Source organism: Hypomesus nipponensis, chromosome 15 (genome assembly GCF_054491055.1).
Source record: "Hypomesus nipponensis isolate SF chromosome 15, ASM5449105v1, whole genome shotgun sequence".
Classification (NCBI taxonomy): Eukaryota; Metazoa; Chordata; class Actinopteri; order Osmeriformes; family Osmeridae; genus Hypomesus; species Hypomesus nipponensis.
The window spans coordinates 17,505,680-17,532,826 of record NC_140375.1 but is presented as its reverse complement, the minus strand read 5'-3'; the positions used below and the strand labels follow the sequence as shown (position 1 = coordinate 17,532,826).

Below are 27,147 nucleotides of genomic sequence, written 5' to 3'. Positions count from 1 at the left end.
ATGTCATTAGAATAAAGCGAGAGATTAACTAAAGAGCTAACCCTATTGTCCCGTGAGACACAAGGAGAGCCCTAAGGCATTCACATTTGGGCACGTGTCTGCCCGGGGGGTGTCTGTTGGGAGAATGGGTTTGACACCGAACAGTTTGCATGTTGCTGTGAATGGCCCAACCACATGTCTCTCCTTCACGCACCACAAACGGTAGCATTAACATCTCTAATGCCAATTGGCGACGTGGCTGGAGCATACATTGACTCAACCTCCCCCCCCCCCCCCCAACCTACACGTTTGTTCTCATCCTCAAATGTATTGGAACGGGAAATCCGTCTGGGAAAGGCAATTTGCAACTTTCTGTCTTGAATTTCGAAGAACATTGTTTCAATTACACTTACATTTTAAGCGTTAAAATAACGTATTTACTGTTTTCCCTGTTAATTTAAAACAGTTGTTTAATTATTGAGTAGCCTATTGGAAATACACCTATAATTGGATTTCTAATTTAATCCCTTTTAAATAACTGAATAGCCGTTGAAAGCGGAATAGCAACTAATTTAGCGTTAAATACGAAAAGTAAATACATCCTCAAAGGATGACGGGCATTGATCGACAGTAATCTGTTATGGCAAATATTGTGCCTCCAGATCAGTAGTGCCTAAACCAACACATTCTCTTGGACCAAATCAGTTCCTGGCGTACAGGCTTTGGTTGTTTGTTCAAAGTTAATCGTCTAAACAAGTGAAAAGCAATCTAATCGCCACTTTTAAGATGTATTTAAAGCTCCATAACCTCGCAAGAGCGTCCCATCCATCGCCAGTTAGTCATTCATTCCAGGTAGAAAGTTCACACCTGGAGCAAAATGGTTAGGATTTGGAAGTGTTTTTGCCAGGTTTATTTAATTCAGTTTAAATAATTGAGCCAATAATCAAAACAGACAATGGAGAAGAAAATCCCTCTAAGACACTAAACAGGAGAGGATCAAGTACCAAAGCAGAGTCCGCTTCTACAAAGATATATGCCACAAAATACCCCACATCATGGAAAGTATTTTGTTGTAGAGAAGGATCAGGTGATCCCTGTTAAACCACACACAGTTCAGCCCATGGTACACTGCCAGTTCTCCTTTATTTGGGACTTGGTGAATGAATGTTTCACATGAATATAACCTCACAGAACACGCACACACCCCAGCACAGATCCCAGTTCTGCTGATTGGACGACCCAACAACCCCCCCCCCCTCCCTGCAGCAACAGATCCCAGGGCTCTCATTGGCTTAGAGAAGAGATAATCTGTCGTCCACCACTCAGTCCTTGTGCATCCGCTTGTCTCGCAGTCACACCCTGTCTGATTGGCCGAGCCCAGCGCCTGTCCAAACCACGGCGATCTCATTGGCGGAGAGCGGAAAAGGGCCGTTGCATGCCTCCCAGGACGAAACACATATCCGATAGCAACAATAATTATACTTTTAAAGTTCTAACCCTTGGGTCAGCACAGTCTCGTTTACATTTGCATGAACAAAACAGAACAAAAATAGAATAATTGGAAGTACAAACATGAAATCGGGTGGTCTGCCTCTGAATACGGAGACCCAGATCTCAGAGCAGGAGAGTTGCAGGTAAGAAGCCCTGATATCTGGTCAGCCTCCGGACCACCAATGAGCCGAAGCTGATGAACGTCTTTTAACCAATCAGCACCCTTTAGGATGTGTCCGGTGACAACAGAGAACCAATAGAAGCATTAGGGGGGCATGCGCTGCCTCCACCCCCTCCAGACCCAGGAAGCTGCTCCTCATTGGCGTACAGGTTATGATGATTTAGGTTTGCTCCTCTACAGTCCCGCCCCGAGGCATGGTTTGGGCAGTCCGCTCCATCTGATTGGACGCTTCCGGACAAGGTCGCAGGTCCCGCCCACCCGGATGACTGCGGCCGCGGTCCCATTGGTCGGACACGTTGGAGAGGTGGGCCGTGATTGGTGGGTATTGGGACCACTCACTGTTGCTTGGAACGCCAGAACCTTCCGGCAATGGAACCTAAAGAGATGCCCTGCTTCTTCTGTTGCGCTAGCTCTGCTAGCCTCTGCTCCTCTTCCTACACACACACACACACACACGCACGCACGCACGCACGCACGAAGACACACAGAATCAACATAGACAAACAAATACACACAAACACACACAGTCAGTTTTTCTAGAAGTGATATGAAGATTCAAACACATACATACAAGGCACAAAGAGTGAATTAGAGAAAGAAAGTAATGGTCATTTATGGGTTTGACACATAAGTACTGATCTGGCGTGCGTGTGTGTGCGCGTGTGTGTGAACACACACCTGTGCCAGTTGTGCCTGTCTGCGTTTGAAGGCCTCTATGGGGTCCTCCTCCAGGGCATAGTGTTCTAGAACTCCTCTGACGTCGTCCACTCCACTCAGAGCTATGGCTGGAGAGGGGAGGGGGTTGTTACGGTTACCGAAAGAGCCAGCATAAGTCTAACACACCTGTGCATGTTCAGAAACTTAATCGATAAAAAGATAATCCTCAATAGATTCTCTCTCTCTCTCTCTCTAGATACACCCCCCCCCCTTCCAAAAACCCCATCTTGCTCGAGACACACAGCTTTGGTGTAACTGACACATCTCAAGCTCAAGATGTGAGCTCGCTCACTCACTCTTGAGGAAGGCGGCGAGGTCGTAGAGGGTGCGGTCCTCAGAGTTGCCGTCCCACTTCTTGAGGGCCATGCCGTTGAAGGGCTGAAGGCTGAAGGCTTCTCTCTTACAGTCCACCACGATGATCTTGGAGGTGTCCCTGTTTAGACATGACACATCCTGGAGAGGGGAGACAAGAAAAGGAGGAGAAACAAAGAGAAGGAGAGGCAGAAGAGATTAAAGTTTGAGAGAGTTGTCGTCAAATACAGACATGCACTGGCACAATGACACAAGCCCTTCCTCTCTCACTGCAGGGAACCAACACAAAAGTTAGGGTTAGCCCATACAGATTATTTGCCATAAAACTGTGCTGTTGTGTCCACTGGAGTTTCCCTTACAACCACCTCACACACACACACACACACACACACACACACACACACACACACACACACACACACACACACACACACACACACACACACACACACACACACACACACACGGCTAGTGTGAGTGAGCAGCAGCTTTGGGGGCGGTGGGAGGGGGGGGGAAGAGGGGGGGTCCAGATGAGCCCGGCAACAGCGTCCCTCTCCATCTGCCCCATTAACCCCCCCCACACACACACACACACACACACACACACACACACCAAGCGCACAGACCCCTCCTGCATAGGCCAGCTGGACCAGGGGAAAGTGTGTGTGTACCTGCATGAACCGTGTTGGCTACATGAACGTGCGTGTGTGGGGGGGTGGTGCTGGGAGCTTTTGTTGCACAGCAAGCCTCTGTGATCTCTGAACAGGACAACAGGCTGTGAGGTGTCTCCCCTCACTCACACACACACACGTCTGTTCTGTACAGGGGTTCAAAGAGTTGGAGAAAGTTGGTCACAGCCCTTGTTTCTTAAACAAAACCATTTCTCAAACTTAACTTCTGGATAAAACTTGCCTTGATACAAACCAACCATTAAAATAAACAGTCAAGCTTCTGAAATTCTTCAGTTGGCAGTTGATGACCCTCACTTTGGACCCAGGACCCCCTCATATGCACCTGCGACAAACCCATGACCTCCACTAACTGTCCCGCCTTGGAAGATTCTAGCTCCTAGCCCCCACCACCCCTGCCCCGTCGCGGTTGGTTTGGCCCTGTGTTTGAACGCGGCCCTCGTCACACTGACCGGCAGCATTATATTGGCAGATCACATCTGTGTGTCCACACTGTTTGGAACCTTCTTCTGACAGAGCACCATCGAAATGCCCCTTCCCTGACAGCCCCTCTGCCCTGGGAGGGGGGGGGGGGGCTTCAGCCCTCCCTCCCAGTCCATTCTTACCTCCCTGTTGCTTTTTTAGAGGGCCAGATGGAAGGTGGGGAGGGGTGAGGGACGGGGGGGGTCACAGAAAACGAGGGAAAAGGAGGGATGGGAGAGATGAGCAGGAGGTCAGAACTGTGGTGAGAGATGCATGCTTTCAGGTGAGACAGAGAGAGATCATGGAGAGAACAGTGAGGACGCAGAGACAGAGAGAGATCATGGAGAGAACAGTGAGGACGCAGAGACAGAGAGAGATCATGGAGAGAACAGTGAAGACGCAGAGACAGAGAGAGATCATGGAGAGAACAGTGAAGACGCAGAGACAGAGAGAGATCATGGAGAGAACAGTGAGGACGCAGAGACAGAGAGAGATCATGGAGAGAACAGTGAGGACGCAGAGACAGAGAGAGATCATGGAGAGAACAGTGAGGACGCAGAGACAGAGAGAGATCATGGAGAGAACAGTGAGGACGCAGAGACAGAGAGAGATCATGGAGAGAACAGTGAGGACGCAGAGACAGAGAGAGATCATGGAGAGAACAGTGAGGACGCAGAGACAGAGAGAGATCATGGAGAGAACAGTGAGGACGCAGAGACAGAGAGAGATCATGGAGAGAACAGTGAGGACGCAGAGACAGCACTGTAGCACCACTCCCACACAGGGAAGGCCTGTGCTGGAAGGCAGTGTTGTGTTGACTTCAAACCACACAGCTGTATGAACATGTAAACATAAAGTCAGAGCTGCCGTAACCGTCTCAATGCTGATAGGGTTAGCTATGTTTACAAATACAGTCCTGAATCTGTTGGGGGTTATTCTGGTGAGGGAAAACCATTTATATATAAATAAATAAAAACCTGTTTCATGTAACTGTTCCTGTTAGTCTAGGACTAAGCCTAGCTGCATCCTCAGGAAAGACAACAGGTCGATGAACACACTTCTTAACTGTTCAATTCTCTGTGACTCTGTTGGACAGAGAGGAGGGGAAGAGAGAGAGAGAGAGGGGGAGAGAGAGAGAGAGACAGAGAGAGACAGAGAGAGAGAGACAGAGAGAGAGAGGATGGGGGGAGGGGGAAGAGCGGCAGGCATAAGGTTAATGAGGCCCGAGAGAGGGAGAGGTGGGGGGGGAGAGAAGCCTCCATTGTGAGCGCGGAGCAGGAGGAGGAGGGGAGGAGGAGGTGATGGAGGAGAGAGGAGAGAGGATGAAAGGAGCAGCAGAAGGATGGCTCAGGAGGAGACCCAGGGGGGCTGGCAGCATTGTGACGCCTGGGTCAGGCTCCGGGGACGAGGGGGGGCCTGTGTGTGTGTGTGTGTGTGTGTGTGTGTGAGAGGGACTCTACAGTTGTGCTGGGTTGTAGGAGAGCAGTACAGTGACATGAGGGCTTCAGCCTGACTGCTGTATAGGGACAGGACAGACACCTTCAGATCAAGGACTGTGTGTGCGTGGGGGTGTGTGGGGGGGTGTGTGTGTGGGGGTGAGTGTGGGGGTGTGTGTGGGGGTGTGTGTGGGGGTGAGTGTGGGGGTGAGTGTGGGGGTGAGTGTGAGACAGGCGTCTGGGTCATGTCTCCAGTGCGTGTGAGACGGGCGTCTTACCTTGACGTGATGTCCCTCCATGTAGCGTGTGGCGTCTCTGAACAGGCGGTACATGACAAAGCCCTGGGGGTCGATGCTGTCAATCAGGGGGTATGCCGTCTACAGGAGCACACACACACACAGAGAGAGAGACACACACTCTTGAGTTCCTCATCACACTTCTAACGTTTCCTTGACTACCACAATATTCGGGACTGAAGCATGCTGGGTAACCGTTGGGAGTGGAGGAGAGGATTCCTCACTGAGGTCTCTCCCACCTCATGTGTACTCTCCTGGGGCTTGTGCTCGCCTTGTGTGAGGCTTCACATGTGTTTAGCTCCACTTCATACGGGTGTATGAGAGGCACTGTGCCTGTGAAGAGGACTATCCTAACACATGGCACACAACCGTGTGTGTCCATGTTTACACCAGTCTTGGCAGCCAGTCCATCTCTTATCTCTTGTTATTGTTGTGTAAACCTACACCACCCCCACACAGGGTCGGACTGAAACAATCCCAAATGTTCAAACTGAACCCATAAGATCCAACAGACCAAACTGAAGTTGGAAACACTCTCAACAGCCAATTAGACTCGAGGCCTCGGCTTCATTAGCATGTGAATGTGGTCCCGGAGAGAGGGGTCCTCGCGGGCGGAGGGTGGCCTGCTCTGTGCCTGACTGAAGACCAGGTGGGTGGGCTGTTAGGAGGGCAGGAGGCCCCGGGGCGCTGCGGCTGCCAAGACGCTAAACAAACAAGGTCGACAATGAGGAGACGGAGCTGGGAGGTCCCTGTCCAGCAGCCAGCAGGGAGTGGGGCTCTGGGGAAGAGGCAGGAGACGTGTTCAGGCCTGGAGCCCCCTGGCCCAGGACGAGGAGGGAGAGGTGGGGGGAGAGTGGTCACAACAAACAAGCGTGGGTCAGCTCTGACTGAATGAGAGGGTTGACGTGGTTGTCGTTGTCGAAGGGGCACGCCTCAGCATGCACAAACACACATGCAGGAGTTGTTGCAACATATGGTGGTGTGTGTGTCAGCGTGGTGTGTGTGTGTGTCAGCGTGGCGTGCGTGTGTCAGCGTGGTGTGTGTGTCAGCGTGGTGTGTGTGTGTGTCAGCGTGGTGTGTGTGTGTGTGTGTGTCAGCGTGGTGTGTGTGTGTGTCAGCGTGGTGTGTGTGTGTCAGCGTGGTGTGTGTGTGTGTCAGCGTGGTGTGTGTGTGTGTCAGCGTGGTGTGTGTCAGCGTGGTGTGTGTCAGCGTGGTGTGTGTGTGTGTCAGCGTGGTGTGTGTGTGTGTGTGTCAGCGTGGTGTGTGTGTGTGTCAGCGTGGTGTGTGTCAGCGTGGTGTGTGTCAGCGTGGTGTGTGTCAGCCTTGTGTGTGTCAGCGTGGTGTGTGTTAGCGTGGTGTGTGTGTCAGCCTGCTCACCATGCCGGTCTCGGCGGTGAAGATGACGATCTCGTAGAGAGGAGCGAGCTGCTGGAACAGGTAGTCAATGCCTGGACGCTTCTTAAAACGCCAGCCGGTCGCAAGCTGGGAACACACACACACACACACATTGTGTTACAAACACCCAGAAGTGGAGCAAGAGGGGCCAGGCTGGAGCCTGGGGGCTGGGGCCTGGGGGCTGGAGCCTGGGGGCTGGAGCCTGGGGGCTGGAGCCTGGGGGCTGGAGCCTGGGGGCTGGAGCCTGGGGGCTGGAGCCTGGGGGCTGGGGCCTGGGGGCTGGAGCCTGGGGGCTGGAGCCTGGGGGCTGGGGCCTGGGGGCTGGAGCCTGGGGGCTGGAGCCTGGGGGCTGGAGCCTGGGGGCTGGAGCCTGGGGGCTGGGGCCTGGGGGCTGGAGCCTGGGGGCTGGAGCCTGGGGGCTGGAGCCTGGGGGCTGGAGCCTGGGGGCTGGGGCCTGGGGGCTGGAGCCTGGGGGCTGGAGCCTGGGGGCTGGGGTCAGGGCTGGACCACACTGGCGCTACCCGTCTGTTGGGGCAGGTATGGAGGGCGTCGTCAAGCAGGTGTCAGGTTACAGCCTTGCTGCAGCCCACCTGTCACCTGCACGCGCCCATCACAAGCACACCTGGCCAGGTGAGGGGGGCGGAGGGGGGGGGTTTGGCAGGTTGGAGGAGGGGGGGGGGGGAAGGGCAGACAGGTGGAGGGCACAGGTGAAAGTGTGGAGGGAGGAGGTGGAGGAGAGGAGTGTTTACAGAGGGGGAAGCTGACAGGTGGTCCTCAAACACACACTCACACACACACTCTCGCTCTCTCTCTCTCAAACACACACACTCACACGCACACTCTCTCGCTCTCTCTCTCTCTCGCTCTCTCTCTCTCTCTCACACACACACACACACACACACTCCCCAGAACAGATGGCCTAAACCACAGAAGAAGGAGAAAGGAACAGGGTGGACATGTGTGTGTGTGAGAGCGTGTGTGTGTGGAGGAGTAATGAGGCAGGGTTGAAGAGAGGTGAGATCGGGGTGAATAAGTAGAGGACTGAGGTGAGGAGCGAGGCGAGGCAGGGCGAGGCGAGGCAGGGCGAGGCAGGGCGAGGCGAGGCAGGGTACGTACCGACCACTCTGGGTGCAGCAACACGTCTGTGAGCTCCAGCACCAGGGTGTAGGGGGGCTGGTAATACGGCTCCTTCAGGGGGTCTGGCAGCAGCCTGGGGCTCGTGGGCTCCATGATCATCTGAGGGCGCACACATATGACATCATCACTACTGGACCACAGCAGTGTTCTGCAGCGTTTGTATTTTGTTGTGGATAAAAGGGTCTCCTTAAGGAACACAGGTATCTGCTGCCTGTGGTCAGGTGAGCGTCGAAGAGGGACTGTGAGTAGAGATTTAATGATTGGCTTTTTGGCAGGCTACTCCTGTAAGGTATACGTTAACATTGAGTGAATAATTAACGATAAAATCGAATTGTATTACACTACTGTATATTACTGTTGAAAATGTGTATCGGTATTTCTAAAGTTAACGAGTCTTTGCTTGCTCTGGAACACAACTACGGTATTGTCTGCTTGCTAGCAATCGGACATTCATTTGTCTTGGATGGAGACTATGCCGTAGTTGTGGTCGAAGCTATGCTAGCTAGTATCTGCAAACTTGTAAAAGGATTTGTTAAGTACTTGGTCAAACTGTGTCCCCACCAATGTTCAAACCAAACCTACGCCCTTGAAGTGCACCACTTGAAGTGCAAAACTTCACCACCAATCCTTAACCTAGATGAGTCCGGACTGACCAATCACAGAGTAGGTACCTGTCTGTAGTCTTGGAAGTACTTGAAAGTTCTCCTCAGCTGTTGCACGACCTGTGGGTCTGAAAGAGAGAGGAGCAGTCAGGCCAGACCTCCAGGGACAACATTACATTCAACACTGGGGGGGGAAAGTTTGATCATGTTCAACTATTTTATAATATCCCTTGTACTATATAAGTAATGTTTTAACACCGCAAACAGCCGACTTCTCTATAATGCCAGAATAGGTAGAGATGCAGAACTAGACTGTATCCCTCCATGGAACAGGTACAACCAAGTCATTAGTCGGTTCCTCTGGCAGAGAGAAGTGGAGAGAGAAAGGAAGTCCACAGATGTAGTCCTAATGAGCAATAAAGAACTGCATCTCCCATGAGACCACAGCGTCATTACAGCAGATCTGATCTGAGCATTGCTATGGCAGATGGCATTTTCCCCCCCAAGCTAAAGCACGCAGTAAGGGACTCTGGGGGGTTGAGTCCTCGGGGACAGGAAGACGAAGAAGCGAGAGGAGAGAGGGAGATGGAAAAGGAGAGAGAGAGGTGGAGGAGAGGAGTGTTGGGACAGCGATATAAAGTGAGAGAAAGAGACACAGAGAGACACAAAGACACAGAGACACAGAGACAGAGACACAGAGAGACACAAAGACAGAGAGAGACAGAGAGACACAGAGAGACAGAGACACAGAGAGACAGAGAGAGACACAGAGAGACAGAGACACAGAGAGACACAGAGAGACACAAAGACAGAGACAGAGAGACAGAGAGACAGAGAGACAGAGACAGAGAGAGACAAAGACACAGAGACACAAAGACAGAGACACAGAGACACAGAGACACAGAGACACAGAGAGACAGAGAGAGACAGAGACACAGAGACACAGAGACACAGAGAGACAGAGACAGAGAGAGACAGAGACACAGAGACAGAGAGAGACAGAGACAGAGAGACAGAGAGACAGAGAGACAGAGACAGAGAGAGACACAGACAGAGAGACAGAGAGAGACAGAGAGAGACAGAGACACAGAGACAGAGAGAGACAGAGACAGAGAGAGACAGAGACAGAGAGAGAGACAGAGAGAGACAGAGAGAGACAGAGACACAGAGAGACACTGAGACAAAGAGACACAGGAGTGTGCAACCGTAGCGTGGACGTTTCATCCAGCAGAACGTGTGTTATCATCAGGGATGAACAGATCAAGTGGCCACGTGTTGGATTAGTCCTGGAGGGCAGCCCCCCCCCCTCCAGGACACTGACGCGTGTGTGTGTGTGTTTATGTGTGTGTTTATGTGTGTGTGTGTTAGTGAGAGAGGAAGGATCAAGTCAGGTTTTTATCATGCTAATAACAGCATGGGGGGCTAATGGAGGAGGAGTGAATAGATGGAAGATGACGGAGGCTGAGAAGAGACAGACAGTGGGAAGCAGGAAGATGGTTTGGTCAGCTGAGGGGGGGGGGGGCGGGTGAGAAAGAGATATGTGTCTATATACAGAGACAGAAAGAAACCATTTACAAGTAAAGCAGAATTTACAGAGCTCCACTCCCCAGAGCTCCACTCCCAGAGCTCCACTCCCCAGAGCTCCACTCCCCAGAGCTCCACTCCCCAGAGCTCCACTCCCCAGAGCTCCACTCCCCAGAGCTCCACTCCCCAGAGCTCCACACCCAGAGCTCCACTCCCCAGAGCTCCACTCCCCAGAGCTCCACTCCCCAGAGCTCCACTCCCAGAGCTCCACAGACAGAGCTCCACTCCCAGAGCTCCACTCCCCAGAGCTCCACTCCCCAGAGCTCCACTCCCCAGAGCTCCACACCCAGAGCTCCACTCCCCAGAGCTCCACTCCCCAGAGCTCCACTCCCCAGAGCTCCACTCCCCAGAGCTCCACTCCCCAGAGCTCCACAGACAGAGCTCCACTCCCAGAGCTCCACTCCCAGAGCTCCACTCCCAGAGCTCCACTCCCAGAGCTCCACTCCCAGAGCTCCACTCCCAGAGCTCCACTCCCCAGAGCTCCACTCCCCAGAGCTCCACTCCCCAGAGCTCCACAGACAGAGCTCCACAGACAGAGCTCCACAGACAGAGCTCCACACCCAGAGCTCCACTCCCAGAGCTCCACTCCCAGAGCTCCACACCCAGAGCTCCACTCCCCAGAGCTCCACACCCAGAGCTCCACTCCCAGAGCTCCACTCCCAGAGCTCCACTCCCCAGAGCTCCACAGACAGAGCTCCACTCCCCAGAGCTCCACAGACAGAGCTCCACTCCCCAGAGCTCCACAGACAGAGCTCCACTCCCAGAGCTCCACTCCCCAGGGCCCTACACCCCCAGCAGGCCTCGCTGACCCCTCTCTGAGGTAACCGACACAGAGCTGGGGCCTGACAAAGGCTGGACGTTGACTCTGAAAGGAAGACCGTTACACAGGGATGAAAAGAAGACAGAATGAGAAAAGAGGAGAGAGGAGGAGGGCTCTTGTGCTAACCTTGTTTGTCTGTGTAATAGAGAGGAAGTCTATTGTAGCTTGGTAGCCCCTCAAGAGGACAGGAGGGAGAGAAGGAGGGAGGGAGGGATAGAGAGAGGGAGACAAAGCAGCAAGGAGGGTGTAAGAAATGGAGGGTTCCCCACCAAATTAGAAGGAGAGAGAGAGAGAGAGAGAGAGAGAGAGAGAGAGAGAGAGAGAGAGAGACAGAGAGAGAGACAGAGTGAGACAGAGAGAGAGACAGAGTGAGAGAGAGAGAGAGAGAGAGAGAGAGAGAGAGAGAGAGAGAGAGAGAGGAGGGATAGAAGAGTATGTGAGAGAGACAGGGAGGGAGGGAGAGTGAGGGAGGGAGGGAGGGAAGGAAGAGGTAGATCGATAGCTGGGCCTCCTGTCTCAACAAAGCCTGTCTTTAATCCTCCTGAGGTGACATATGCTCTGCTAGTTTGCCAAAGACCATTATTCCTCTGCAGCCTTTCTCCTCCCGCCTCCCCTCCTCTCTCCCTGCTTCTCTTCTGCTGTCCTCCGCCCGCGCGCTCAAGCGCTTCTTTCTCGGGTTGTGACAAACGGTGATCCAGCCTGTCACCCTCTCCTTGTGTGTGTGTGTGGGGGGGGGGGTTAGGGGGGCCTCTGAGAGGGGGGGGGCTCTGAGGGTGGGGGGGCTCTGGGGGGGGGGGGCTCTGAGGGCGGAAGCAGTAGGAGGGTCTCTGTGTTAGAACAGCAGGGTTAGAGCCAAAGGACAGATAGGGACACAGGCTACTGTGTGTATGTGTGTGTGTGTGTGTGTCTGTGTGTGTGTGTGTGTGTGTGTGTGTCTGTCTGTCTGTCTGTCTGTGTGTGTGTGCATTCACTCCTATCACACTCATTCATTTAGCAGACGCTTTGATCCAAAAGCAGCGTCCAAACAACAGTAGATCTATAGTCTCTACCTGCTATTATGACTCAGGGGTCTGGATGTGGTACCAGATGTCGGTGCTGTGCTACAATCACAATGTGCTCTCACTGGATGTGTGTATGTGTACATGTATATAAATATGTGTGTGTGTGCGTGGGGGGGGTCATGGCTGCTGTCATCTTCATCTCGAGGGACGGCGCTGTGACATCACGCCATCACCGAGGCGTCCGACGCTCCGATGCATCATGCCGCTACCGCCACAAACACACACACACACACGTGTGACCCCTACCCCCTCAATTCCACCCCGTCCAAATGCAATACCCCATTCTTCCCTCCTCACACACACACACACACACACACACACACACACACACACACACACACACGGCTGTGAATGCCGTCACTTGGCATGGTAACGTGGGTCACGCCTGTTAACCGACCAGACCGTCCCAGTAGAGTCCCTGAGGACCCATCCACCCCTCCCCTCCACCCGCCCTCCCCTCCCACCCTCGCTTGCCTTCTGCCACTCCCGAGGGAGGGAAAGCGTGGAGAGGCAGCGTGGGGAGGGGGGGGGAGGGAGGAGGGGAGATGCACAGCCGCCTCCGTGTCCCCTTAGGAACCCTGATGTTTACCCCTGCCCCCCAGTAGCCCCTCAGGTCATCAGAGGTCTGTATGAGTGGAGGGAACGCCCAGGGTGGAGGCTAGGCTAGGCTAAGCTGGGCTAGGCTACGATAGGCTACTTTACACTAGGCTAGGCTATCCTACGCTAGGCTAGGCTAAGATAAGCATCTCTCCTGCTGCGGGCCAGGGGAGTGTCAGCACGCCGAGCCCCAGCACGCCGAGCCCTGAGGTGATTACAGAGCCAGACAGTGGAAGGGTACCTCAGGGGGGACAGAGGGGCGGGTGGGAGACCGGCAGACAGGGGTATTGATAGGGCACCTAGAAGAGAACGAGCGAGACAGGAAGAGAGAGCAATAAAGGAGAGAGAAAGGGGGGGGGGGTGCAGAAAGAGTAGGATAGAGCTGGTGATACAATCCCTCGGGGAGAGAGGGAGAGAGAGGGAGACAAAGACAGAGACAAAGAGAGAGAGAGCGAGGGAGACAGAGACAGAGACAGACAGAGACAGAAAGAGACAGACAGACAGAAAGAGACAGAAAGAGAGAGAGAGAGAGAGACAGAGAGACAGAGAGAGAGACAGAGAGAGAGAGAGAGAGAGAGAGAGAGAGAGAGAGAGACAGAGAGAGACAGAGAGATGATAATAGGGCCCCTCAGGGAGCCTGTTAATAAAGAGGTCATTATCGGGCTCTCTGGGTGATATTAGTTTGATCCTCCTCCAGCCCTCTTGAGGCCACATCAGCCCTGTTGGACCCCAGGAAGGCAGCTGTGTCCTGGGTTAGCGTCTCTGCCAAGCCCTGGGGAGACACCTTGCCTCCAGGCCTGCCACAGCAGGCCCTGGCTGAAGCCTGTCCCTAGGCTCTTTCTTACCCTCCAGCCTCTCTAACCCTCCCCTCCAGCCTCTCTTACCCTCCCCTCCAGCCTCTCTCTAACCCTCCCCTCCAGCCTCTCTCTAACCTCCCCTCCAGCCTCTCTAACCCTCCCCTCCAGCCTCTCTCTAACCCTCCCCTCCAGCCTCCCTAACCCTCCCCTCCAGCCTCTCTTACCCTCCCCTCCAGCCTCTCTTACCCTCCCCTCCAGCCTCTCTTACCCTCCCCTCCAGCCTCTCTCTAACCCTCCCCTCCAGCCTCTCTCTAACCTCCCCTCCAGCCTCTCTAACCCTCCCCTCCAGCCTCTCTCTAACCCTCCCCTCCAGCCTCCCTAACCCTCCCCTCCAGCCTTTCTTACCCTCCCCTTCAGCCCCTCTAACCCTCCCCTCCAGCCAACCCTCCAGGCTGGGTGACAGGATGAGGGATGGTGGCAGGGCAGGTGGAGGCTGGGTGACAGGATGAGGGATGGTGGCAGGGCAGGTGGAGGCTGGGTGACAGGATGAGGGATGGTGGCAGGGCAGGTGGAGGCTGGGTGACAGGATGAGGGGGCACCAGGGTGCTCTGCCTCTCTACAGCAGCTGGCACTGCCCCCGCACGCAGCACCAGGAAGGTGGCATCCTCCAGAATCCATCGATCATACATGAACCTGAATACCCGTATGGCGTTGTGTCATCATATGGATTTTGCCATATCATGGATATCAAGGTATATTAATAAATGTATTAAGTAAAGTGTTTCTGTTTGGTATAAAATATAGGTCAAGTGATACAGCCAAGAGGGCTAATTCAAATTTGTATCTTCCACAAAAAAAATCATTTAAGCATAGACGCTGCACGCATTGTGCCGGCCAATGAAGGTCAACAAAAAAGCACAAATACAGAGGAAGCAAACATTCATTGGAGTAAACTGCTTTTGTTGGCAAGTGTAAACAAGCGTTAATGATGTCTGAAAATAACACCAGTGGGGTTGATTTGCCGGACGAAGAAGAATAGAAGAAGTTTATATCTAAGTCACTACAAATATTTAACAGTTTCTTGCAATCCCATAAACGTAGGCTACTGTTTAACGCTAAAGACACTCTTCCATGGCAAAGCACTGCAAAAGTTGGAAAATTCTACTCATGCGACACACCGGAGTTACCCAATCCAATGCTGATTGCATTGTCAAGACATTTTAAGAATAACTAATACATCATGATATATACCGTGACCATCAGTGCTTAGGAATTATTCTGTGATAAACATTTTAGGCCGCCCAGACCTACTTAAGTGCTACCAGTACAACTGATCTCGTGTAGGGTTCCATGTGCTCTCCCCAGTGAACTGCCAGCCAGGCCCCCAGGGTGGTAGAAGAGGCCTATAGCCAAGTAGCTAAAGCACAAAGCGTAATAGTGGTTCACAAACAACCAGTGGATTCAGCTCAATTCAAGACTGAATGGAATTTCAGTGGGTACACAAAGTACATATTTTCCATTCTCAAGCATACATACCCCAGGGAGAGCACACACACACCAGGGAGAGCACACACACACCAGGGAGAGCACACACACACACACCAGGTAAGGCAGCAGCTACTCACCAGTGTCAAACTCATCTGGAATCTGTTAGAGAGGAAAACAAGGAATTAAGAGTTAAGGAACATTTGACCGTTAACACACAACCACAACAAGCCAAAAATAGCTGCAAGCAGGAATGGCAGATTCCTCCTTCAAAATGAAAACCTGTAGCTTCAAAAGGTTTTGAACCTACAACCCTTCAGTTACCAGCACAACATCTCATCCAACTGAACCATTCCCAGATCTGGACTCTGCCATGTTCAGTCATCAACTGAATAATAAAATAATATGTTTCTCCAATGGCAAGCATCGTCAGATTTGGTCCAAGCTCAAACAGCTGTAATTCAGTCATATTTTCACATATCAAGGTGAAACTTTGCAGGGTACTTCAGGGTGGTGTCATCTTAAAGTCTATTAGGTTTGCAAAACCATTATTCAAAATGAATGGCGATGTGTACATTTACATAAATACACCCCTTTCAGCCATTTTGTATTTGATTCAACTGTCATAAGTAACATTTTTAAATATGTCAATGATACATATCTGTACAAGATTTCAAGTCAATTTGACCTTTTTTGTAGAAGGAGTTCTATTTTGAAGGTTTTCCCAAATTATCACTGTACAGGAAAATCCATCATGGTGGACCTTATGGGTCCTTGAGGCTTTATTGTTCCTCATGAAAAATAATGCATGCACACCAAGTTTCAGAAGAATTGGAGCAATGGGGTGGAAATGCAATTGCAGCTGTAATGCTTATCTCACGACACACTCAAACATGCTGATATCAATGACAATGTGAAGACGATACCAGGTCATATGTGGCCTCGAAATGGGTTAAAAAAATTAAAAGCAATATTATTTTAAAATATGATATATTATAAAGAAAATGCAGACATCCTGAGAAACTGCATGGGATTCCTATGACCAAACAAAATTAGCAAAAAAAATCTGTCTAATGTTCTCTCCATGCAGGAGAGAGTGGTGATTTCTGGACAAGTACTAAGACATTTCAGCCTCCCTCTGCTGTTCATACACTGAACTACAGTTGATAAGAAAGTCTACTGAACTCTTATTGTGAAAGGCTGATTAAAATCTGCTTACAATAGCAACTTTTGCAAGAAGTAGCATATCAGTAAGATTTGTTAGCACAGTCAAGTGCCAGTTAATCTGTGTTGAATAGCAGGGTATTGCTCAGGCTGTAGGGCATTAGGGGAAAGGTGAGCCAGCGAATTCAGCGACACACTGGTGTAGTGCCCCCTCTAGTGGTCAGATGGAAATACTGCATGCCTTTGGACCAAACACTGAACTGTTGAATCTCCAAGCATGTTCCTGGAGAGCTCCCATCCATTCCTGTATGTACCATCCCAACCCTAACCCAGCACACACCAGTCCCATAACTATCTCACTGACAACCTGGATGTTGGTCACCCTCCTGTATGTTGGGTGGATGTCCAAGAGGATGTTTAGACAAAGCCCTCTCTCCTCGTCAGGGCTGGGAGAAACAACTGATTTGAGACAGACGGGATGTGTGACCGCTCATCTTTCCTCCACAAGCCACTGCTCTCCCTGAGCCAATCCAGTCAGAGAGATGACTTCCTGAAGCCAATCCAGTCAGAGAGATGACTTCCTGCCTGTCAGGAACTCCCCCAGGGGGGACAGGGTAGCACACTAACTGGGCCGAGCCTCTATCCTGTTAAAGCAGACTGGATAGCCGTCTCATCCAGAGATAAGCTGCTGTGCAGACAGGGAGCGTGGGGGAGGGAGGGGAGGCAGAGACAGAGGCAGAGATAGAGAGGCAGAGACAGAGGCAGAGACAGAAGCAGAGACAGAGGCACAGGCAGAGACAGAGGCAGAGGCAGAGACAGAGGCAGAGACAGAGACAGAGACAGAGACAGAGAGAGAGAACCACAAGGAGAGGTGCTCTCCTTAATATACAAAATGCAATAATATATATAAATGTAGGGTTCAATCCATTTTTCTGTCTTGATGGCCCAGTTCCCACGAAGACAGGAGTAGAGAAAGGACAAACTATTTTAGTTCCCAGACCAGAAAAGATCCTTCTGCGCCTTTAGAGAGTCGTTTTCTTATTAAACCCTGGTTCCCACCAGAGGGCCACTTGTAAACGGTGAACGAGGCCCATTACAGGACGGCAGGGCGGGCTGAGCTGAGCTGAGCTTCCAGGGAGAGAACCAGGAGGGAGGTGTGGGAGGGCTCGTTCAGGGGTAATTGACACTCCTGTATCGGAGGCTGGGGGAGGGGCCAGGAGGCTGGGAGAGGGGCCCGGGGTCTGAGGAGCAGGCCTGTTCCCGAATAACGCTGGGAGCCAGTTCACGTGGGAACACACACGTACACACACACACGTACACACACACACACACTCATGCGCGGGCGCCATCACACACACCTACAGCTCGGGGTGGGGGAAACAGGAAATGGACACAGGGTTAGTTCCAAGAGCCCTGATTTAACTTCCTAGATAACAAAATGGCCTCTGGATAGCCTGTTGATGGTCTATAGCTGAATGCACAACTTCAACCCTTTTGATCAAATCACTCAGGAAAGAAACCCAACCGGATCTCAAATGACCTTCTCAATTATGAGATGAAGCCAGTGATGGTGCACTATGTACAACAACTCTGGTGTTGAAGGAGACAGGGCTTATTGGGGCAGCCTGAAGGAGAGACAGGGCTTATTCCTCCCTCCCTCCCTCCCTCCCTCCCTCCCTCCCTCCCTCCCTCCCTCCCTCCCTCCCTCCCTCCCTCCCTCCCTCCCTCCCTCCCTCCCTCCCTCCCTCCCTCCCTCTCTCTCTCTCTCTCTCTCTCCTCCCTCCCTCTCTCCTCCTCCCTCCCTCCCTCCCTCCCTCCCTCCCTCCCTCCCTCCCTCCCTCCCTCTCTCTCTCTCTCCTCCCTCCCTCTCTCCTCCCCCCTCCCTCCCTCCCTCCCTCCCTCCCTCCCTCCCTCCCTCCCTCCCTCCCTCCCTCTCTCCTCCCCCCTCCCTCCCTCCCTCCCTCCCTCCCTCCCTCTCTCTCTCCTCCCTCCCTCCCTCCCTCTCTCCAACCTCTCTCCCTCCAATTCGAAGACAGGAAGGCAGTCCAGACGGGCACACTCCAGTCACACCTACCGCACCGCTGTCACTTTGAAGTGGACTAGCCAAGCCGTGAGAGGAGTGTGCACTTTGAGGTACACATCTTCCCATACTAACACCTCCCAACTCTCCCTGTCACAGGTCACAGCATCCTGTGAAGTGTGCCCTTTGAAGGAGCCACCGGAGGAAGCCCCCTTCAGGTGAGAGAAGTGTGTCTCTAAGTATCTTCATCTTCCTCCACTAACACCTGTGCGCTCTTTGAAGAAGCCAACCCGTCATGGTTCACAACTTCCTGTGAAGTGTGCCCCTTTAAACAGGCCCTGACAGGATGTGCAGTTGGAGCATGCTCCGTAAAGTATCTTCCCGTTCCCATGGCAACACCACCGAACTGTGACACAAGCCACAAGCTCTGGTTTGCGCTGAAGACGTGAGAAAAGTGTGCTCTTTGAAACCTCCTCTTCCCCTTCTAGCACCTTCTACCTCAGGCACAAGTCTCAGGCTGCTGAGAAAGTGTGCTCTTTGAAAAGATGTAAGAGGATTTATCATCTAGGTGGCGAAAGTGTGCTCTTTGAAGTGGTTTAGAAGGTGAGCAGGTATTAAGGACACCACTGGGAGACGACTAAGATACAGTTTCCCACACACGAAAAAAGTTATATTAACATATCCTTTAACTGTTTCTTAAAATGTAGCCTACCCATCAAGGCAGCAAGACTTAGTCATGGACTGGTTGTGATCTGTGTCGAGGACACTGACCCAGAGAGACTTCTGTAGAAGTCACCCACGTTAAAATGTGTCACATAGCTTGGCAGTGGACCTTGGTTGAAAGGATTTTAATTCATTATAAAAAAAATACTACCAATATTTACACATCCTGTTAAGTTAAAGGCTATTATTATCAGCTACTGGACAGCTGGAGCTGAACCAGAGGTTGTTGATGAGAACCGGCTACCGTTCCCTATCTCACGCCAGCCACCCTTCTCCTCTCAACTCCTCCAATCACAGCTCGGAAGTGTGTGGCACCACACCAATCAGACTCACCTCAGCACAGGCCACATGTCACACCCGGCCCAATCAGAAGTGTGGCCTTTGAGGGGATTGTAAAGGAAGACGGTGGGATAAGTGTGCCCTCTGAAGTCTTCCCACCTCCTAGCTAGGGTTGGGGATCGTTTCTCTCTCTGATACTGGTGTTAAAATCGACACTTTAAAACAATACCGGTGCCAGAACCGATACTTGAGGGGGAAAAAGCGCTAAATGACAGGCAACAACATTAAAGAATGGCGGGGTTTTTTTCTTCTGCTAGGCCAAATTTGAACTTGAACAATAGACACTGTTAGATACTTCATAACATTTGACAATATGGCACAAGGCAGAGCAGCTAGTGGCTTCTAGTGTTAACAAGCAACACAGACGGCAATTAGTTAAAGGAATTATAATTATTAGACATAAAAAAATACTACATAATACAAATAAAAAATAATCAGACCAGCTTCACCTGGAAATGAACACAAGGCCCCTGCTTAGTGACTGAGAGAAGTGTGCCCTTTCAAACGGTCACACACCTGGAGGCCTGACGAGCCAAGAGTGACACAACACACGCAGAGACAAAAGCTGGCCAGGGGATCTCACGAGGCGTGAGAGAAGTGTGCTCTCTGAAGCGTCCAATCTTTCTAGTGTCTCCTAACTTGTTGTGGGCACATGCCGCATATCACAGATGGTTGCCAAGTGTGTCATGCATGGAAACCAGTCCCCTGCACTGAGACTGACGAGGCAATAAGGCTGTCACATTGGTACATTCAGATTTTTCTCAAACTGGAAACGTACCTTATTTCCTTGCTCGTCTACTGAATTGCTCCCTGTAGAGTCAAACAAAGAAAGAGTTATTAAAAACACCACTTGGAAAAAGCTTGTCAAATTGCAACCCTGTTCCAAAGACTGAATTCCCAAAACAGTGTCCAAGGAAAAAAACGTCCTATGATTATGTACCCATCCCAGTGAAAGCTCTGTTGGCCTGAAAATCACAGCAAAAAATGTCAAGATATATTCCACAGAAAGGAGAGCGGAGGAAAGTGTCCCTGGTCTGACGGCTATCTGTGGCTGCCTGGCCTTGGTTGTGAGGGCCAGGTCAGAGGCAGTCCTTGACTGGGCTGTCAGACAGGACACTACTGCCTCCTGACATCTCCTAGCTCACCTCTCGTGGGAGGTGCCATCCCTCCCATATCTCCAGACCGGACACCTACAGCCAATCCTGAGCCAGCCTGGCTGGACCTGCCCTAATCTCATTGGATGTCGGCAAAGCCACTGAAGATGTGTCTCAACTGATCTAACTCGCTAGTTTCCCTTCTAACATCAATGTGTTGCAGGGTTACACTGGAAACTAATCTAAAGTTAACAGTCAGATATGACAGTTGGAAAGCAAGACAGGCAAGAAAAGATATCAGTCAAGGAGAGATCAGAGAGACAGAGAAAAGACCAGACAGAGAGAGGGAAAGAGAGACCACATACAGACAAAAAAAAAACAATAAAAATTCAAATAAAATAAAAAAGGTCTGACTTACCGAATATGTAGACCATTCCTACGGCCCCTCCTAGACCCATTAGCCCAGCCAGCCTCAGAACTATCTTCTTGGCATACGCCGTGTTCTCCTTCTGCTTCGTATCCCCACCCTGGTCACCATGGTCACCCTGGTCTCCACCACCCTCTCCATCACCGGCTGGAGGGGGCTGGCCCTGGGTCACACACACACACACACACACACACACACACACACACACACACACACACACACACACACACACACACACACACACACACACACACACACACACACACACACACACAGGTTCTCAGATCACTCATTTAGTCTAACACTAAAGGAGCTGACATACTTTCTATGCTTCAGATAAAACCATCTATAAACTGTACAGTTTCAATGTGGCATTTTCCAGAACTCGTTTCTCAGGAGTTAGTCTGGGTCCAGTGTACAGAGTTACACATTGTCGATGTCCTGTCTCCCAGACAGACTACAAATGAGATTTAATATAAATGTCAGATATTGGTAGAAGAAAAAAGTGGAGGAATGCACTAATAAGGGGGGCGGGGAGGCTAAGTGACCTTCAGAAAAACTTCAACGTCCATGCTAACGCTACCTAACTAGCTAACTAAACTTGTCAGTTTTATTAACTAGCCAACATGTTCCTTTCCGGTAATATCAATAAGCTTAAGAGAGTTTGATGTGACGTCTGCAGGGAAGATTTCGGCCTCCCTCATTTGGTTCCAGTCAACGGCAAGATCAACGGTTGAGTCTGTCTGAACGAATTGATAAGTGTATTGTAGTCACATCTTTGACTTCAGTCAAATACTTCGACATAATCCGCAATGTGCACAGAGACTCATAGCTATCTTGGACCGCTAAAACAACCGCAAAAAAACACAAGGACACCACTAAAACCAACCATGAATGGCCGTAAATTGGCTTGGTACCTGATTTCCATTTGAGTTTACAATATATTGACCACGAACGCAAAACAGATCCAGTAGCTTCGAACGTGCTGGACTAGTAATCCCAGCTCATGAGCAGGCAAAGTGGGGTGTAGGACACCGGTCGAGTGAGCATGAAGGTGTCTTACGAAACATGACAGCCATTACAAATGACAGTTCTTTGAAATCAAATGATAGGTTTGTTTTCCTATACAACCAGCTTCGCCTGATCACTAAATGCACATTTACATCGAGCAGCCCACCGACCACACTGTACCAGGCGGAATGTCATTAATCAAGCTGCCTATCCACCACAGTAATAACTCACCTGATTCTTCTGTTGCTGTTGAAGCCTCTCTTGCAATATCGCCTGAGCGAGGCCGCCTGTGGAACTCCCTTCCACCGTGGTAGGCCGTTCCGTTGACAGCCTCCGAATCAGGTCCGTCACTGCGGCGACCGAACCTCCCGTGGTCCCGTTTCTGAGACTGAGAAGGCCCCTGCTCGCTCGGACACACATGGGGAACATAGACGTCGCCGACATCTTGAATGGGACACTGCCGGTGAACGTAACGCGAATGAAAGGGCAAATGCGGCCGATTGGCTTGTGATACTTTGAAGGACGGACGTAAAATCCAATAGATTTCCAGACAGACCATGTGGTAGAAATTTGGGCGGTGCTAAAAACATTTTCTCCAATCGGAGAAAAGATAGCGTTGACCTTCGAATGCAATCCAAAATGTCCATTATAAGTGATGGCAGTTCCCTCAGTCAACGTTTTATCACGTTCACTAAAAAACACCGTACAGAGAACAATATTACCCAATCTAAAGTTTAAATCTCAGAGCTCCAAATTAAATGCTCCTGACTTAAATGCTCATGCAAAATAGATTTTTTTCAATGTCCTTGCTTCCACTTCCTACTTCCAATTACGTATTAGTTTACGAATTTATCACCAACACCTCTAGGGACATTTGTAGCCAATTAAACAAGAAAAATCATATTATGATAATTACAAACTGCGGCATTACATAGATTGGCCACAAGATGGCGCCATTAAATAATGTAAGATTGAATGCTCTCTCAATGTACAGAACGTACTGTACCACTGGGGGAAAAGCGGTTCCTGAGAGTCACATTCACATTTCTCCGACCAAAACAAATGACTGTATAGACTACTATGACCTTTATTGATAAACACACAACAAACATTGATCAAATTGTTAAACGCAAAAGGCACCTGTTTGGATAATCTTTTGTGGAATGAAAAATGTCAACATGTTTTACAAACGTTATCTATAACACAATAATTTACAATGTGTTGATATCGGAATACAAATCAATAAGATGGGTCCTCTTCTCCCATCCGACGGTAAACAATGGAGAAAATGCATGACACTTTCTCATATGGATACCACTTGATTGTAATATTTATCTTACTGGAGGGCAACATTAAGTCTCAGAAATATTACTTAAAGCTATACATCTTTTGTTAATAGTATGTTGGTCGTTTTTTAAGTTGGTCACAGTTTTTAAGTCGAGGGGTTGAGCTGCAATTTAAAGTGGGCCTATCCCTGAGCCTCAGTTCTGTAGTTGTGTCTGCACTCTCTTCTCAGTCAAGAGTTGACTCACAGTACAAAATACACTGTGCTGCAAGTTTCAGATTTCAAATTCCATGTATTTTCCTTTTAAGATCTTCTACCCTTGCTGGTCTGAAGAAATGCAGTTGGGACAGAGAGACAGGGAAAAGGAGACTGGTCAGTTGGGACAGAGAGACAGGGAAAAGGAGACTGGTCAGTTGGGACAGAGAGACAGGGAAAAGGAGACTTGTCAGAAATGGCGTTAGCAACAGTTGTTGGCCTCCTGTGCTAAGGATTTGTCTCCTCCAGGCCAGAGGGGGGCGCTGTTGATCTTGGAGCTGGCCTTGACCGCCTCGTTATGGACCCCTTCGCTGCCCAGTCTCTTCTGAATCTCTGCGGCCATGGTGAGGAAGGACCTCTCCACGTTGTCGGCGTTCTTCGCGCTCGTTTCCAGGAAGGGAACCTTGATGGATGCTGCAAATTCCTGTAATTGCAACCGGGCTTTCAACAGACATTTTGAGGCTGAACATTCCTAAAGGACACACACACACACAGACACGCACACACACAGACACACACACACACACACAGACACACACACAGACACACACATAGACACACACACAGACACACACACAGACACACACACACACACTCAGACACGCACACACACACACACACAGACACACACACACACAGACACACACACAGACACACACACGGACACACACACACACACAGACACACACACACACACACACACACAGACACACACACACACAGACACACACAGACACACACACAGACACACACACAGACACACACAGACACACACACACAGACACACACACACACCTGAGCTGTAGCGCAGTCCACCACCTTCTTGGAGGCCAGGTCACACTTGTTTCCCACCAGGAGCTTGGAGACGTTCTCGCAGGCGTAGCGATCGATCTCCTCCAGCCACTGCTTGACATTGTTGAACGACTCCTTCACAAGACATCACAAGACTTGAACAGAAGCAGGAGAGCTTACAAACAAGAGGATATTCATCTTAGAGTATATTCTTGTTTACTGGACAAAAGGTAGTTATAGAGGTTGGTGATAGAGTAGTTGGCTAGGTGACTGGAAGTAAACTGTGAATTTGACATTAAGATCCTATTTTGGGAGTGAATTTAAGTGCAATTTTTTTTTGAAACGTTGAAATTGAAGCTTTAGTTTATTATTCTGTTCCAATATTCTGTTTCAGTCCCTAAAGGTTGTTCAGTCCACACCTTCACATCTAGGGAGATCTGGATAGACTAAGCAGATTAAAGCAATTTAGTTGTAACAACCAGCCAAAGGGCAAGTATTGCCACTTACATCCTTATAATTAGCTTAGTCGTTCAAAGCGAAAGTGTTCAAAGTGGCCTTGAAGGTTGTTACGGTACTTTTCTTCTAGCCGTATGGTTATTCCATCACTCACCTGATCAGTGACATCATAAACAATGATGATGCCATGGGCTCCTCTGTAGTAGCTGGATGTGATGGTGCGGAACCTTTCCTGGCCAGCCGTGTCCCACTGGGGAACCAAAAAGACACGCACACAGCTGAACCCGGCCGACACAGTTCAGAACATTACCCACTGAAGGCATTTTCAAAACGGTCTAAATGTTGTCAAAAACATAAACTTTCAACACAAACACACACTCACGATCTGCAGCTTCACGGTCTTGCCCTCCATCTCAATGGTTCTGATCTTGAAGTCCACCCCTATGGTGCTGATGTAACTTTCAGTGTACGTGTCATCCTGCAGGAGAAACCCCCAGATCACAACCTGTCAATCACACACTCTCACAGCAGACTCCAGACTGCGTTCAAGCTGCCTGAAAGGGGGCGACCCGGTAGCTCACTGGATTCGATTAGCGCGCGTACCCTGTAGACTGAGGCCATACTGCAGAGGCCTGGGCCTGAATCCAGACTGGACCCTGGGCTGCAAGTCTTCCCCTTGCTCTGTCTTTGTGCCCTTCCTGTGTAACCCTAACCCTGTACTTAAACTGTCCAATAAAGCCTGGAAAATGCCCCAAAACATATAGACTTAACTCTGACTATAAACTCTGTGAAAGATTACTTAACTTCTAGAGAAGCCATTCCCAACCTTTTCCACTTTGATAGCTACTTTTGATGTGTGAGTTAAACCTTCGTAATTTTTTATATAGCTCAAAACGTACAATTTGAACCCCTTCTCTCTCTTGCTTGAAGGGCAGCAACATAGACTCCAATATACATCGTTGATTGCCATTTTGGAAAGGCAAACCGAACTCCTCTGAAAACCCGCCATTTTGTGTTTGAAAACTAAAGTAACTACTCGCCACCGGAAATGATGTGCCTTGGTTTATACAATATGCGGAAGTGATGCGTGCCTAGTGGATTGAAGTTAGCCTGATGTTGTCATACTCATAATTCTAGTCAGAATATGAGTCTGAAAACTCTCCGTTGGGCTGTGACTATGGGGCATGTTTCAACCGAACTCGTAAAACAAATGCCTCTACGCTCAATTGGATAGACCTACAACCAATCAGAGCAACGTAATATGTTGTTTGTTGAAAACAAATTCAACCCAAGGGCTCTTTCGTGACGTTGTTGATTACGTTACTGTTGATCATCTGTCCATCATCGTACAAAACCCGCCCTGGCAATTTCATTGGTCCGCCCAGATCCTGGTTTTATGTAGTTGTTCCCAATACGAGACCCTCCAGACCCAACTTCCCGACCAATTTTTTTGTGGGCGGGGAGAAGTTGGGCTGGCAGCCAGGCTAGATTGCAGTGGGCGTATGCAAGTGAAGGTGGAAGTCCGTCTCAATATCAGTTGGTCTTTCGTCAATGTGCCAAGTGTAGCTTTTGGATGTGATGAATTAAAGGCTACATTTCATTTTTTCATTAGTAAGCATTTTAATAATTATTTAGGAACAGTATATATAAATATTTGGATATTTATTCATTTTTCATTCTTTAGCTCTCATTGGATTGGCGGCCCACCTGTATTACCCTAGCAAACCATTGGTGGGCTGCGGCCCACAAGAATCGCTGTTCTAGTGTTTATTTCCACTTAGGCAAACAGCATTTAAATGGTGTACACTACTACTTTGGACCAGGACAAGAACCAGGATATATGAGTCAGCTATATATAAGAAGAGATTTGGTTGGAAGTCTCTGGGCTAGCTTGGGTAATAAAGTCATAAATAATAAAGTACCTACTGCGAATCGCAGGAGCAGACAGGACTTGCCAACGCCAGAGTCTCCAATCAGAAGGAGCTTGAACAGGTAGTCACTGTAGGAAGACAACACGGCATTGTTAGGGGACATCAGCAGGTCAAAGACATACATGAAAACCCAGAGGGAGAGAGACACAGCTACACACCTACCAGGCTTTGTTTAAAAGATTTAACAGATTTAGATACATACAGCCTTTTAAAAGTCATCTTTCTGTGTATCTTTCAACATCCAGTGCAGTTCTGGATAAAGAGGTCCTTGAAATACAGCACTCGACAGAGCCTTGTTCAAAACCTAACAACGGAAGTTAGAAGACCACAGCAACTGGCCTAAGAATTCTCCGCTCCAAGAAGAGCTCTCCAGTGTATAATGATCCAAATGGGCAGTTTTAAACTTTAAAAAACAACAAGAACCCAAACGCGACACGGGATCAACACCAACAACCACGTCAACCAACAACCACCCTCACTACTCACTACTCGGGAGTCATGGTGACGAGATGCCTTCGCACAGATGGTCACAACTAATAAAAAGTTAACAAAACAAGAGAAGACCAGTGGTTTATCTTTGGTGTCTACTTGGTGGTTCCGTCCTTCAAA

General features: G+C 50.0%; 2 protein-coding genes across 3 annotated transcripts; both read right to left on the bottom strand.

The window, feature by feature from the left end:
• Nucleotides 1-1,103: 1,103 nt before the first annotated feature.
• Nucleotides 1,104-22,303, bottom strand: timm50 (translocase of inner mitochondrial membrane 50 homolog (S. cerevisiae)). 2 transcript variants are annotated; one of them, XM_084674071.1, is made up of 11 exons: nt 22,051-22,302; nt 20,800-20,971; nt 20,066-20,097; nt 15,182-15,203; nt 8,767-8,825; nt 8,075-8,194; nt 6,941-7,045; nt 5,546-5,644; nt 2,665-2,821; nt 2,330-2,436; nt 1,104-2,085 (listed from the first exon to the last, which is right to left on the bottom strand). In XM_084674071.1, exons 1-11 carry the CDS (start codon nt 22,261-22,263, stop codon nt 1,987-1,989), a joined length of 1,185 nt encoding a protein of 394 aa, XP_084530197.1. In that variant the 5' UTR covers nt 22,264-22,302; the 3' UTR covers nt 1,104-1,986. The 2 variants fall into 2 exon arrangements, with proteins under 2 accessions (XP_084530197.1, XP_084530198.1); XM_084674072.1 differs by lacking the exon at nt 1,104-2,085 and adding an exon at nt 2,094-2,187 and having other exon boundaries at nt 22,051-22,303.
• A 694-nt stretch (nt 22,304-22,997) lies between these two features.
• LOC146257871 (ras-related protein Rab-1A) lies at nt 22,998-26,647 on the bottom strand. The gene is made up of 5 exons (XM_084674146.1): nt 26,534-26,647; nt 24,990-25,085; nt 24,762-24,857; nt 24,155-24,286; nt 22,998-23,783 (listed from the first exon to the last, which is right to left on the bottom strand). The coding sequence occupies exons 1-5, from the start codon at nt 26,639-26,641 to the stop codon at nt 23,562-23,564; spliced, it is 654 nt and encodes a 217-aa protein (XP_084530272.1). The 5' UTR covers nt 26,642-26,647; the 3' UTR covers nt 22,998-23,561.
• Nucleotides 26,648-27,147: the final 500 nt, after the last annotated feature.

Bases quoted from the DNA above. Each gene is read 5' to 3' on its own strand.
- LOC146257871 (XM_084674146.1), bottom strand. From the start codon at position 26,641: ATGTCCCCTAACAATGCCGTGTTGTCTTCCTACAGTGACTACCTGTTC. The intron at 25,086-26,533 runs GTAGGTACTTTA...TTTCTCCTGCAG, and splicing joins GTCTGCTCCTGCGATTCGCA to GATGACACGTACACTGAAAG. The intron at 24,287-24,761 runs GTGAGTGATGGA...TGTCTTGTGAAG, and splicing joins TTTATGATGTCACTGATCAG to GAGTCGTTCAACAATGTCAA.
- timm50 (XM_084674071.1), bottom strand. From the start codon at position 22,263: ATGTCGGCGACGTCTATGTTCCCCATGTGTGTCCGAGCGAGCAGGGGC. The intron at 20,972-22,050 runs GTGAGTTATTAC...TGTGTGACCCAG, and splicing joins AACAGCAACAGAAGAATCAG to GGCCAGCCCCCTCCAGCCGG. The intron at 2,437-2,664 runs GTGAGTGAGCGA...TCCCCTCTCCAG, and splicing joins CCTCGCCGCCTTCCTCAAGA to CCATAGCTCTGAGTGGAGTG.